This window comes from Schistocerca cancellata, chromosome 2 (genome assembly GCF_023864275.1).
Source record: "Schistocerca cancellata isolate TAMUIC-IGC-003103 chromosome 2, iqSchCanc2.1, whole genome shotgun sequence".
Classification (NCBI taxonomy): domain Eukaryota; kingdom Metazoa; phylum Arthropoda; class Insecta; order Orthoptera; family Acrididae; genus Schistocerca; species Schistocerca cancellata.
In genome coordinates this window covers 851018136-851033533 of record NC_064627.1, presented here as the reverse complement: position 1 = coordinate 851033533, position 15398 = coordinate 851018136, and the positions used below count along the sequence as shown (strand labels likewise).

Below are 15398 nucleotides of genomic sequence, written 5' to 3'. Positions count from 1 at the left end.
ACAATAAACTATGTTTAAAAAAATATTTAAGGTTTTCATTTGACTCACCCTTGTAGATTAGTTAATTCATTTTGGTAGTTGTTAATTTATTTTTCCTAGTTTTCTTTACTCGCAGTTGTTTGTTTTTCATTTTAACTGATTTCTAATAAAGTTCACTGTAATTATCTTCTTCATTAAATGTTGAATGTGTGTGATCAGTTCTTCTGACCTTTTGCTTTAGGTTTCCAGATCTTTAATTGGTCACCAGAACATTTACTAGTAATTAAACTGCAGTTGTCTCGAATTTACTACCAGCAACATAATGAGTTTCAGCCCACTGTGCACCAAATGATGCAGCTGACAACACGTCACTGTATGAAGCGTCTTCTAGCAATGAGCACTCCTGCTTCCCAGACCAAGAGCAATATTCCTCTGCTCTACAGAGCTCTCTCCTGCAAAGGGCAGCCCTGAGATAATCCATCAAAATCATAACCGGAAAGAACCTCATCAACCTAAATACTACATATTACCTCAGCATGGACTTAAATAACGGTGAAGGCCATATCCAGAACACAATGTTCAACATTACATACAAGGTCTGAGAGAGTTGGTACACTTCAATAAAAGACAGCACAACACAAAGACTGCAAACCCATGGTGAAGAGAAAAACACTAACAGGGATAAAATGAGCGTGCTCCGAACTCTGAAAATCATCCCAAAACATCTCACTAATGAGAAATCAGTCTCTAGCTGAAATATTGTGTATGACTGCCAGGATGATCCAACTGTGGCATATTAGAAAACCGATAATATCTTGGACCCAGAACATTGTCTATAGTGGCTAACTTTCTTACCAACTGCACTACCCAGGCATGAGCAACCCATCCTGACAGCTTGAATTCTGGCTGTACTTCTCCCTTATTCTCCAAACCCCACAGCGGCCTTCTTCATTATGTCACTTAGTTACCTTTCTGGTGCTTCGAGAACGAAGCTTTCATACATACATGCGATATTGGTAGACCAAGAATGAACTTTAATAATGGTATGCTTCTATGAAGTTGCTCACATCGCTAAGAAGCTGAACAATATCTTAAAATTATTCCACGCCATACATTAAAATTAATTTTTTTTACCTAGTACGTTTCCTTGAGGGCATACGACCAGAACGCTCTCTGTCTACATCTCGAGGTACACGCTCCCTCTTGGATGAAGGAGACATTTTTCTCTTTGATGGTGGCACTGGAGAGAATGAACGCACTTTGGATCCACGCATTGGTGGAGAGCGACTCCGATGTCTCATGGGAAACTCTGGGACTTCGCTACTGAAATTCAAGCAATTGGTGACAGTCAAATGAATTACATTACGTTCACTCTTCACTGGTTGGTTAGTCAAAATTATGACTTCTTACTATGGTGTGATGTATGTCAACTGGTTTACAAATATAATACACTTTTTCAGTGAAAAATATGGCTACATGTTGAGCAAGTTCAAGACATGTTTTCAAACTAAAGATCAACTGTGTTTTTAATTAGATTATCTTGTATTTACCTTATTTAATGCTTAGTAAAATTATCATCAAATACACAAAAATTTAATTATAATCAAGAACATTCGGTGATACACCTCCTCCTTCCACTCCCACTGAAACTAGGCACAAATAGTTAACAGAAATCTAACAATGCTAGAATGAAATTTTCATTCTGCAGAGAAGTGTGTGCTGATACAAAACTTCCTCGCAGATTAAACCTGTGCGCTGGACCGAGACTCGAACTCAAAACTTTGCCTTATGCAGGCAAGTGCTCTACCAACTGAGCTACCCAAGCACACTTTGCCTTATGCAGGCAAGTGCTCTACCAACTGAGCTACCCAAGCACAAGTCGCAACGTGTCCTCATAGCTTATTTCTGCCAGTACCTCACCTGCCAAACTTGCAGGTCTCCAGCAAAACTTCCGAGACTAGTAATCCTGGAAGAAAAGATATTGCAGAGACATGGCTCAACCACAGCCTGGGAGACGTTTCCAGAATGAAATTTTTGCTCAGCAGTGGTGTGTGCACTGACTTGAAACTGTGAGGACAGGTCATAAGCTGTGCATGAGTAGCTCAGTTGGTAGAGCACTCGCTGCGAAAGGCAATGTCCCGAGCTCGAGGCCCGGTCCGGAACGAAGTTTCAATCTGCCAAGAAGTTTCATCTAACAATGCTATTAATCAACAGTGTTGTTGCCGTCGTTTTTTTCCTCATTCCCTAGACTGGTTTTACACAGCTTAACATTATGACAAACATTTTCTGTTACTTTAAAGCATTGTACCGAAACATTGCTAAATGAGGGATCTCTGTCTTTGATGGGCAAGTCTGGCAACACTTCACGCCAAAGCCATCAAAATCTGATTCAAACAAATTTGTCTCAGATTTTATCCAACTTTCCATTTCCAAATGTCAACACATATAGTTAATATATATTGGTTGTTAATTCAATATCCTGAGTTCACTACAGTCAGAATAAAGCACAATCAACCACTACAGTTTTCCCCCTAGCTGCTACTATGTTATTTGTTGTCAGTCACACCACAATGCTAACCTTTTATGCACTCTGTTTTCTTAGCCAATTGTTTTATACTTTTCTTGCAGTAACACAAAATTTCACCTGAATTTCTTGATATCACCCTTTTTCAGTCTATTCATATAACCCATCGTTTCATTTCTGCTGTATTCCTCCCTCACCCCTTTTGTTTTTCAGTTTCTCCTATTTCAATTATGTGCATGCTACAGAACATCCATCTCATTTCAAATACAGTTTCCTAAGTCTGAGGTACCTGACTTTACCCTATTATTCTGAGAAGTGCAAAACAGCTACTGTACATTTGATTTTGCGTACCTACATTTGTTCCTCACAGGAAATGTAATGAGAAATAACAAATTAAATGTGAGAAAAGTTTTGCTGTCTCTTATATTCCAATTAACAACACAGTGAACATCACCCAAATATACTTTGTTTCTTTTCATAATGTCATTTGTATTCAAATACCTAGAAAGTAATTCCTCATTATGTACATCAATGAAGGGTGCACTGAAGTATACCGCTCCCAACCCCTCCATCAAATAATTCACACAGAGGTGCCTTTTTCATAGTACCTCCTACTTCATGATGCTGAACACTGCCGAAAGCTGCATCTCAATTTCTGACTATCTAAATTTTGCCAAAATCTATCCAATCAACTGAAAGTTTCTCACATCTTTCAAAATATCAAACAGGTGAAAATTATTATAAAATATATAACTTGCAATAAATAAACCAACAGCTGTATTTTCATGCCTAATTTTTTTCCAGGGGCAACAAGTTTCAGCATTCCATTATGTCATGATCATGCCCTCTGTGTGTCTAAGCTTATACTGACAGACAAAAAAATCAAGCAAAAGTGAAACAGTATCTGCACCGGCATATGTAACACAGCTACACGCTCAAACAATCTGAGTGCAACTGCACTTAGTACAACATAAAGACCGATTATACAGCAGGAAGAGAAAATAGTGTCAGCCCACACTTTGTCCAAAGAAGAAAACAAGAAAAATTGCTAGATATTTGTTTATTTTGTTAGTCTTCGGAGTGGTTTAATGAGATCCACCACAAATTGCTCTCCCCTGCCATCCTCTTCATCCCAAAGTAGCACTCACACCCAATATACTCCTCAATTATTTATTTGATGTATTCCAATCTCCGTCTTCCACTACGGCAACAGCCTTGCCACAGTGGATACACCGGTTCCCGTGAGATCACTGAAGTTAAGCGTTGTCGGGCGTGGTCGGCACGTGGATGGGTGACCATCCAGGCAGCCATGCACTGTTGCCATTTTTCAGGGTGCACTCAGCCTCATGATGACAATTGAGGAGCTACTCGACCGAATAGTAGCAGCTTTGGTCAAGAATACCATCTTATGACCAGGAGAGCGGTGTGCTGACCCCACGCCCCTCCTATCCCGATCCTCCACCGAGGATGACACAGCGGTCGGATGGTTATGTTGTGTGCATTTCTTTCACCCTTCTGGTCCAAGAACTGCCTTTCAACTTTCCAAAAATGACACCGCTTGGGCGCCTGCAAATAAAATAGTACGAAAGCTGACTCCACTGGAACTCACAACAGTGTCTGGTAGAACACACAACATAACTGATAAACTATGCAATGCAATATCATGTTTGTTTAACTCCCTAATGAAAATTGCAGCTGGCAAGCAGTTACAACTGAAGTTTTAAATCTGCATACATGGAGAAACATTATTATGTGTATACTGTATGCAAGTGTAGTACAACAAATGTACCATTAATTTTAAGAATTAGAACTCTTACCAATTGTTATCTCTGCCCATTGTTATTTAAATTAGAAATATTTGATCATTTATTGTATGTAATGATTTAAACATCATTTGACCAATGTCAACAGTAATAATTTCAAGCCCTTGTTTGCTAACTAGGCACTGCACGAGCATGTAGAGGGGTAGCGTTTTTACTGAAATTTGCTGCTCTATTACTCTCAATGTAGTTGAGTCTCAGTCATATTTTTTTTGTGAGATATTCCCATGAGAATAATGAACATTCTGTAAAATGTTCACTTGTTTTCATTCAGTCCCTTTTTAGATACTGACCTGTGAAAATTGACGTTAGAAGGGTTTTGGCCATTTTTGAAAAGCACTAGAAAAAACAGGAGTGCATTCTCAGGACTGCAACTTTTACTGCAGGTAGTTATGTAAGTACACAACACAGAGATAACATATTATTAGTGAGTCTCTCTTCCTTCATGAAAATTGAAGGCATTAAAAAGTGAAGATTGATAAATTTTTCCAGAGTCTTTATAGAAAGAGTTTGAGTGACTCTCTTGCATGATAGAAAAATTTTAAAAAATTATGCCTGAAGTTCATTTCATGCTGAGCACACTGGTTTTTGAATTATTCTGATATCTTTCAAAATAACTTGGCAATATAACTTTCCGCAAATGTCGATTTCCACTAAAATTTGCCCAACTGCCATTGTAAAAACAGCTGCAGAAAAAAACTATGACAAAAAAATTTTTAAAACAGTGTTTTGTGAATGTCTGTATATAGGGAAGTCGTGATTAAAAAAAATCAAGAAAATCAAAAATGTTGAGCAACATCGCCTGGGTGATTTGAAATGGATTGACCCGGATAAAAATCAGGAGTGGGCTCCGGACACCCCACTCATACACTACTAGCCATTAAAATTGCTACACCAAGAAGATGACGTGCTACAGACGCGAAATTTAGCCGACAGGAAGAAGATGCTGTGATATGCAAATGATTAGGTTTTCAGAGCATTCACACAAGGTTGGCGCTGGTGGTGACACCTACAAAGTGCTGACATGAGGAAAGTTTCCAACCGATTTCTCATATACAAACAGCAGTTGACCGGTGTTGCCTGGTGAAACGTTGCTGTGATGCCTCGTGTAAGGAGGAGAAATGCATACCATCACGTTTCCGACTTTGATAAAGGTCGGATTGTAGCCTATCATGATTGTGGTTTATCATATCGCGACATTGCTGCTCGCGGTGGTCGAGATCCAATGGTTGTTAGCAGAATATGGAATCGGTGGGTTCAGGTGGGTAATACAGAATGCCGTTTTGGATCCCAACGGCCTCGTATCACTAGCAGTCGAGATGACAGGCATCTTATCCGCATGGCTGTAACGGATCATGCAGCCACGTCTCGATCCCTGAGTCAACAGATGGGGACATTTGCAAGACAACAACCATCTGCACGAACAGTTAGACTACATTTGCAATCAGCTCGGAGACCATGGCTGCGGTTACTCTTGACACTGCATCACAGACAGGAGCACCTGCGATGGTGTACTCAACGACGAACCTGGGTGCACGAATGGAAAAACGTCATTTTTTCGGATGAATCCAGGGTCTGTTTACAGCATCACAATGGTCGCATCCATGTTTGGCGACACTGCGGTGAACGCACATTGGAAGCATGTATTCGTCATCGACATACTGGCGTATCACCCGGCGTGACGGTGTGCGGTGCCATTGGTTACTCGTCACGGAGACCACCAATGGACTGCCTTATGCCTTGGGCACAATAAAGAGCAAGGGATCACATTTTCTGCCACAGAAATAACTGTTGTGGTCACCTGCTCAATCATCACATCGATGTTACCTTGTGGCAGAGATTCAACGGTGACAGAAAGTTTTCCTGTCCACCTTGTTTTAAAGCCCACCTGGGCAGACGTCCATGGGCCTGACACTGGGGCAGTGACAGGAAGATGGGGAAGTGGTCACTACCACACAGGTCGTCATGTGCTCTCCAGTGGATAGATGGGGAAAGTCCTGGGCTGCAAATTGATAAATCAATGGCCGAGTAGCTACCATGAACCACAATGAAATGTATGGTGGCCCCAGTATTTAAGAGGCATAGGTCGAACTGAGACAGTAAAGTTTCGGCATCTCTGCTTCAGCCAGTAAGCACAGTGCAACCCCACAAGGGGTTATGGGCATTAAATCTCCCAAAAGTAGGTAAGGTTTAGGGAGCTGATCAATCATTGCAGCTAATACATTCAGGGGTACAGCACCATCTGGAGGAAGATACACATTGCAGACAGTTATTTCCTGCATCATCATTATTCTGACAGCCACAGCTTGAAGAGGGGTTTGAAGGGGGACAGGTTCACTACAGACTGAGTTTAGGACATTAACGCTAACTCCACCTGACACTCGATTATAGTCGCTACGGTTCCCGTAATATCCCTTATAGCTGCGGAGGGCAGGTGCCCGCATTGCCGGGAACCAGGTTTCCTGAAGGGCAATGCAGATAGCACGTGAAAAGCTTAACAGTTGCCGTAGCTCAGCCAGGTGGTGGAAAAAAGCACCGCAATTCCACTGGAGGATGACATCATGAGACTGGGAAGGCATGGAACATTCAATGAGGCAGTTTACGCCTCAAAGTCACCTGCTGCCACCGACTTATTGCCTGAGCAGACTATATCCAATGTGTCTGAGGGTCTGGAGAGATCTAGGTCCTCAGCGGATACCAGAATCTCCACCCCATCCTCAGAAGCAGAGCTTGTAGGTAGCAGTGGTGTGGGTGCCACCGCAATTTCCTTGGTCTTATGGGTCTTTTTTTTTTTTTTGATTTGTCTCACTGCTCCTTTGGTTTCCCTGGTTGGGAGGACTTCACTGGCTCGGTCTCCGGGACTGAGGATGAGCGTGAAGCCCTACTACCAGCTGCTTTTGAGCTTTTCAGCCACTGGCGAGTGTCTTCTTTCCCACTAGCAGAAACCTGGGAAGGGAGTGACCCAAAGGGACTCCTTCCTTGCGAGAGAAGCCAAAGAAGATTTACGCTTCTCTGGCTTAGAAGTGGGGATGGGCGTCCCAGATGGTTGAGGGGGTGTTGCTCCCGAAGTAGGTGGTGCGGGAGCAACAGGAAGAGAAATGCTCCTCCCCCCCCCCCCCCCCCACTCAAGGGGGCAGGTGTAGTCTTCCAGCTCTGAGAGGTGACTGGGTTTGGTGGAGCCGATGGTGCCAGGTCTGTTGTAGCGGCAGCGTGAGGCGATGTCATACATACAGGAGGCAGGCATTCAAATTTTCTCTTAGGTCAGTCGGTCCAGGGTCTTGTACTCCATGATTTTCCTTTCTTTCTGGAGAATACTGCAGTCTGGCTAGCAAGGCGAATGGTGCTCTCCACAGCTGACACATTGGGAGGTGGGACACATGGAGTATTGGGATGTGATGAGCGTCCGCATTCTCAACATGTGATGCTGGAAGTACAGCAGGAAGACATATGGTTGAACTTACAGCACAGCATCAGGAGAGGGATATAGGGCTTTACATCACAGTGGCAGACCATCACCTTCACCTTCTCAGGCAATGTATCACCCTAAAAGACCAAGATGAAGGCACCAGTGGCATCCTGATTATCCTTCGGACCCTGGTAGACATGCCAGACAAAATGTACACCTCGCCGCTCTAAATTGGCGCACCGCATATCGTCGAACTGCATAAAGGTCCCTGGACCATATTTTAGCTCTTATGGGGTGTGATGTTTACAGAAACATCGCCCAGCTTGTCACAAGTGAGTAACGTCAGTAACTGGGTAGAGGATGCTGTTTTGATCAAGACTGACCCAGATCTCATTTTGGACAATCCCCCCACCTCCCCAAAATTGTCCTCTAAATGTTCAACAAAAAACTGAGGCTTCATCGTCTTGAAAGATTTCCTATCAGCTCTCGAACACACAAGGTTGTTGTTGTTGTGGTCTTCAGTCCTGAGACTGGTTTGATGCAGCTCTCCATGCTACTCTATCGTGTGCAAGCTTCTTCATCTCCCAGTACCTACTGCAACCTACATCTTTCTGAATCTGCTTAGTGTATTCATCTCTTGGTCTCCCCCTACGATTTTTACCCTCCACGCTGCCCTCCAATACTAAATTGGTGATCCCTTGATGCCTCAGAACATGTCCTACCAACCGTTCCCTTCTTCTGGTCAAGTCGTGCCACAAACTTCTCTTCTCCCCAATCCTATTCAATACTTCCTCATTAGTTATGTGATCTACCCATCTAACCTTCAGCATTCTTCTGTGGCACCACATTTCAAAAGCTTCTATTTTCTTCTTGTCCAAACTATTTACCGTCCATGTTTCACTTCCATACATGGCTACACTCCATACAAATACTTTCAGAAATGACTTCCTGACACTTAAATCTATACTCGATGTTAACAAATTTCTCTTCTTCAGAAACGCTTTCCTTGCCATTGCCAGTCTACATTTTATATCCTCTCTACTTCGACCATCATCAGTTATTTTGCTCCCCAAATAGCAAAACTCCTTTACTACTTTAAGTGTCTCATTTCCTAATCTAATACCCTCAACATCACCCGACTTAATTCGACTACATTCCATTATCCTCGTTTTGCTTTTGTTGATGTTCATCTTATATCCTCCTTTCAAGACACTGTCCATTCCGTTCAACTGCTCTTCCAAGTCCTTTGCTGTCTCTGACAGAATTACAATGTCATCGGCGAACCTCAAAGTTTTTATTTCTTCTCCATGGGTTTTAATACCTACTCCGAATTTTTCTTTTGTTTCCTTTACTGCTTGCTCAATATACAGATTGAATAGCATCGGAGAGAGGCTACAACCCTGTCTTACTCCATTCCCAACCACTGCTTCTCTTTCATGCCCCTCGATTCTTATAACTGCCATCTGGTTTCTGTGCAAATTGTAAATAGCCTTTCGCTCCCTGTATTTTACCCCTGCCACCTTTAGAATTTGAAAGAGAGTATTCCAGTCAACATTGTCAAAAGCTTTCTCTAAGTCTACAAATGCTAGGAACGTAGGTTTGCCTTTCCTTAATCTTTCTTCTAAGATAAGTCGTAAGGTCAGTATTGCCTCACGTGTTCCAGTATTTCTACGGAATCCAAACTGATCTTCCCCGAGGTTGGCTTCCACCAGTTTTTCCATTCGTCTGTAAAGAATTCGTGGTAGTATTTTGCAGCTGTGGCTTATTAAACTGATTGTTCGGTAATTTTCACATCTGTCAACACCTGCTTTCTTTGGGATTGGAATTATTATATTCTTCTTGAAGTCTGAGGGTATTTCGCCTGTTTCATACATCTTGCTCACCAGATGGTAGAGTTTTGTCAGGACTGGCTCTCCCAAGGCCGTCAGTAGTTCCAATGGAATGTTGTCTACTCCGGGGGCCTTGTTTCGACTCAGGTCTTTCAGTGCTCTGTCAAACTCTTCACGCAGTATCGTATCTCCCATTTCATCTTCATCTACATCCTCTTCCATTTCCATAATATTGTCCTCAAGTGCATCGCCCTTGTATAGACCCTCTATATACTCCTTCCACCTTTCTGCTTTCCCTTCTTTGGTTAGAACTGGGTTGCCATCTGAGCTCTTGATGTTCATACAAGTGGTTCTCTTATCTCCAAAGTTCTCTTTAATTTTCCTGTAAGCAGTATCTATCTTACCCCTAGTGAGATAAGCCTCCACTTCCTTACATTTGTCCTCTAGCCATGCCTGCTTAGCCATTTTGCACTTCCTGTCGATCTCATTTTTGAGACGTTTGTATTCCTTTTTGCCTGCTTCACTTACTGCATTTTTATATTCTCTCCTTTCATCAATTAAATTCAATATTTATTCTGTTACCCAAGGATTTCTATTAGCCCTCTTCTTTTTACCTACTTGATCCTTTGCTGCCTTCACTACTTCATCCCTCAAAGCTACCCATTCTTTTTCTACTGTATTTCTTTCCCCCATTCCTGTCAATTGTTCCCTTATGCTCTCCCTGAAACTCTCTACAACCTCTGGTTCTTTCAGTTTATCCAGGTCCCATCTCCTTAAATTCCCACCTTTTTGCAGTTTCTTCAGTTTTAATCTACAGGTCATAACCAATAAATTGTGGACAGAGTCCACATCTGCCCCCTGAAAATGTCTTACAATTTAAAACCTTGTTCCTAAATCTCTGTCTTACCATTATATAATCTATCTGATACCTTTTAGTATCTCCAGGGTTCTTCCATGTATACAACCTTCTATCATGATTCTTAAACCAAGTGTTAGCTATGATTAAGTTGTGCTCTGTGCAAAATTCTACCAGGCGGCTTCCTCTTTCATTTCTTAGCCCCAATCCATATTCACCTACTACGTTTCCTTCTCTCGCTTTTCCTACACTCGAATTCCAGTCACCCATGACTATTAAATTTTCGTCTCCCTTCACTATCTGAATAATTTCTTTTATTTCATCATACATTTCTTCAATTTCTTCGTCATCTGCAGAGCTAGTTGGCATATAAACTTGTACTACTGTAGTAGGTGTGGGCTTCGTATCTATCTTGGCCACAATAATGTGTTCACTATGCTGTTTGTAGTAGCTTACCCGCATTCCTATTTTCCTATTCATTATTAAACCTACTCCTGCATTACCCCTATTTGACTTTGTGTTTATAACCCTGTAGTCACCTGACCAGAAGTCTTGTTCCTCCTGCCACCGAACTTCACTAATTCCCACTATATCTAACTTTAACCTATCCATTTCCCTTTTTAAATTTTCTAACCTACCTGCCCGATTAAGGGATCTGACATTCCACGCTCCAATCCGTAGAACGCCAGTTTTCTTTCTCCTGATAACGACATCCTCTTGAGTAGTCCCCGCCCGGAGATCCGAATGGGGGACTATTTTACCTCCGGAATATTTTACCCAAGAGGAAGGCATCATCATTTAATCATACAGTAAAGCTGCATGCCCTCGGGAAAAATTACGGCCGTAGTTTCCCCTTGCTTTCAGCCGTTCGCAGTACCAGCACAGCAAGGCCGTTTTGGTTATTGTTACAAGGCCAGATCAGTCAATCATCCAGACTGTTGCCCTTGCAACTACTGAAAAGGCTGCTGCCCCTCTTCAGGAACCACACCTTTGTCTGGCCTCTCAACAGATACCCCTCCGTTGTGGTTGTACCTACGGTACGGCTATCTGTATCGCTGAGGCACACAAGCCTCCCCACCAATGACAAGGTCCATGGTTCATGGGGGGGGGGGGGGGGGGGGGGGCATACAAGGTACCAGGGCGAATAAGATCTGCTGCCACCCTTAACCTGACGTTCCTCCCATGGTGTGGCCAGGGAGGGGAACGATTTGGGGTCGTACTTCTATGTCTTGAATTGAGCTCAGAACGCTTAGAGACTGTTGGTGGTTCACCACCAGGAAGAGATGATGGACTAAGCTTCATTGCGTGTCATCCGTCCTGATGCCACCCTCTCCGACAAGGGGGCCTCCCCACGGGTGTCACCCAGCTGCAGCAAAGGCCACCTGGCAGAATGGCCATTGCGGGAGTCCCGATGCCCCAGGGCGATGGGCATCTACCCCGTGGAATATGTGGGGAGTTGACGGCGCAGGCATCAGCAGAGTGATCCCCGTGTGGTCAGGGCGGCTACAACCAACGGGGTACATGGCAGCCCCATCACAACGGACTGGCTACCGTCCTAGATATCAGGTGCATATAAGTCCATGGTCATCATCGACGCAGATAGCGACACTGCATAGCGCATCATGGAAAATGCACCCAAGAAGGTGTTCTCGCCCAAGAGATGGAGAATGAGCGAGACTGAAATGCAACGACAAGAAAGTGGGCTAAAGATCTCAATGCACGATGAACATGATGCACCATGTAAGGTGCCCTTCCTCAATCGGCTTGCTCTTTGGGAAAATTTTGAAAAATGGAGGTCAAACCCTACAGGGGACCATAACATAAAGGCCTAAACGTGAGAGAGTCCTTTCAGTCGCCTCTTACGACAGGCAGGAACACCTCGGGCCTATTCTAACCCCCGGATCCACAGGGGGGATTTGCGTAACTCAAAGCTATAATCTCTGAGAGGCATGTGGTCAGCACAAATAGCTCCCCACATACAATGCTCCAGGTTAAAGGATAACTGTTTCAGTCATGCAAAATTGAATTTTTTGGTTTCTATATAGGACACAACTTTAATCTTCTGTGAAAGAGGAAAAACACACTGATACCTGAGGCACACAGATGGACAGTTTCTTACGCCATAGTCAAACACTGTGGAAGTACTCTTAATTGCAATACTGAATCAAATGGAACTAATGAACTGCAACAGGCAGTGGTTCTCTCATTTGAATTTATTTCATTATTCAATTAATGAGCTGTGACAACTTAATTGACAAACACACAAACAAAGCAACACACACAGTAATTTTCCTCCAATAACTAGCAAAGAAATCAAAAGCTGTGAACATCTCACACAAAATATTAAGAAACAGACAAATATTTCCATAGACATGAATTTGAACGCACTAGATATCTTCACAAATGCCAGTAGCATGGCAGAACAGGCAATGAGAGCATTCATCCTGAAAAGAAATTTACTAATATAAAAAAGGCATTAATTTTATAAATAAATTTTCAAGAATGTATGTCTGGTGTACCACATTGTATGAAAATGAAAAATGTACTGTGAGAAAACCAGACAAACAATAAAAAGTATTGAGGAGTGTTATTACTGAATCTTCTGAAAATAAAGTGGACTGATGAATAAGAAATTGGAGGAGGGGGGGGGGGGGGGGTTGAGACGGTTCTCTGTAGAATTGACAAGGAAAGGAACATGTGAAAAAGAAAGGTCACACATGTGCTATGAAATTAGCAAATAACTTCTGTGGTATAACAGGGAGCCATAAAGGGTAAAAACTGTAGTGGAAGACAGACTGAAATATGCATCTCAAATAACTGTGGATGCTTAAGTGCAACTACGAAATGCAGATGAAGGCGAGCCAAAATAAAAATGGAGAAAAAACGTGATACTGTAAAATGTCATCTTAAAACTTTTGAAATACCCTGCTAGTGAAAAATTAAATATCTTCTTCAACTCTACAGTCATTAAGAGGAACACAGAATTAACACTACACACTCAAATAGCAATTACCAAGGTCTTAAAAATAAATAATCTACATTGTACATACTGATTTCATCACATTTATTATTTCGTATTTTGGAGTTGTTTAAGTGAGAATTGGCAAATAAGGTTCAAACGGTTCAAATGGCTCTAAGCACTATGGGACTTAACATCTGAGGTCATCAGTCCCATAGACTTAGAATAACCTAAGGACAGCACACATATCCATGCCCGAGGCAGGATTCGTACCTACGACCGTAGCGCAGCTGTGCAGTTCCGGACTGAAGCGCCTAGGACCGCTCAGCCACACCAAACTAAATGCAAATAAGGTTCATACAGATTTGAACCACAACGAGTCCCGGTAAAAGTATTGCATATAACCATTCATATTTTTGTTTGAGTTGATGTACAATCCTTTGTTTGGTTAAAAAAGAAGAGTAGCTCAAAAGTATGATTATTACTGAAGGAAGAAATATAGCAGTTGAATGTCTCATGAAAAAAACGATCAGGGACTGAGAATAAGTTATGATAGGACAAGAAAAGGGAAAAGGGGGAGGAGAAAGAAAACTGCAATATCCTTTTCGAAGGAAATCGTGTTAATCTATAGTAGACAATCCATGGCAATCCTAAATCAGAATGGTCCAGCAGATATTTGCAACTGATTCCTCCCACAGTCAGGTTTGGTGTGATAACAACCATGCCGCCTCACAAAATAGTATTTAAGGAGGTAAAGAGAAGTTCACTTTTCGCTTTGTGTTTAGGGTAGCTAAGAAAGATCAGATATTCTGTACTCAAGTGAACAATGGTTCTTCATGCCCTCCCTTTCTTTCTTTCTTTCCATTCAACGTATCTGTGTAGAAATCATTAAGTCTGGAAATTACTTTATCATAAAAAATTTTTCAAATGATAATCTAGATTTAAAGCCAGATGAGAAGTGTGAAGTTATTCAAGGTATGTGGAAAGAAAATATGCCTGAAGGTGGTGATGCTGTTGCAACATAAACACTTCATTGGAGAGAAAAAAATATGAAAGGAACTTTCAAAAACTACTTATTCTACTTGTTCTAGGTCACAAGCAAGGAGGGAGATAAAACAGGAACTTACACCTATCAGCTTCCTCTCCATTATACAGATGATGCTGCAATTGTCATCAAATATGTAGGGAAAAAAACATGGATTTTTCATTACGCAAAAGAACAAACTGGATTTAGAAATGGATATAGACCACTGGACTATTTGTATTTTGTTAAAAAAATCTAAGAGTTGAGCAATGAGTATCAATTACCAATTTGCCTGAAATAAATATATTTTGAGAACACTTTTGACCCAGTTTCAATGAAATTTGTATGAATGGCACTTTACAAACAATGCTCTGATACAACCCACACTTGTTGATAGAAAAGTAGATGTTGGTTCATCATGATCCAAAACCATCTCTCCAAATTCTACTGTGCAAACAATTTCTTTTTGAGAATTGTGTGTGTGGTTTCAATGACTCAGTTTCTACAAGTTGCTATCCAAGGTATTAAATTTCTCCAAATTAAGGTGACAGTTGCTGCTCAAAAACTTTAAATTTGTACTTTTTGCATTGACCAAAATACCAGAAAAAACCTGAAGCACTGAAAAGTTAACACACACACACACACTATATTTGCAAAACATTTCATGTACCATAATTACCACCCTACTGGCTAAAAATGTCGACACACAGTAACAATAATTTTTAGATAGCTGATGTCCACCTACCATAATCCAAAAATGATCCACTACACTAACTTCAAGCGTAAGATATGCCATCCTCCTTATTTGAACAAATTATTTTTTGATTTCACAATTAAAATTAAAAGATTTTTACCTAATTTTGGTTTCCAATAAACCTGCAATTTCAGTCCACAGATTCTAAATTACAAACCCTTTTTCTAACCAACCTTAACAGTTTCTCAGAGTCCATGTTTCGTGCTGTTTCGGCCAATTGACCAAAGAGAACAAATTGATTGGAATT

At 41.6% G+C, this 15398-nt stretch overlaps 1 protein-coding gene across 5 annotated transcripts in view; it reads right to left on the bottom strand.

Annotated features, from left to right (window-relative positions):
• Positions 1–15398, bottom strand: part of LOC126162780 (serine/arginine repetitive matrix protein 1-like) — a 161444-nt gene that overhangs the window by 115151 nt on the left and 30895 nt on the right. For 4 of the 5 annotated variants that reach the window (XM_049919492.1, XM_049919493.1, XM_049919494.1 and 1 more), the window contains exon 3: positions 1114–1302. In XM_049919492.1, coding sequence (XP_049775449.1) covers positions 1114–1302 — 189 coding nt within the window. The remainder of the gene's footprint in view (positions 1–1113; positions 1303–15398) is intronic. The other variant, XM_049919491.1, reaches the window with a different exon arrangement.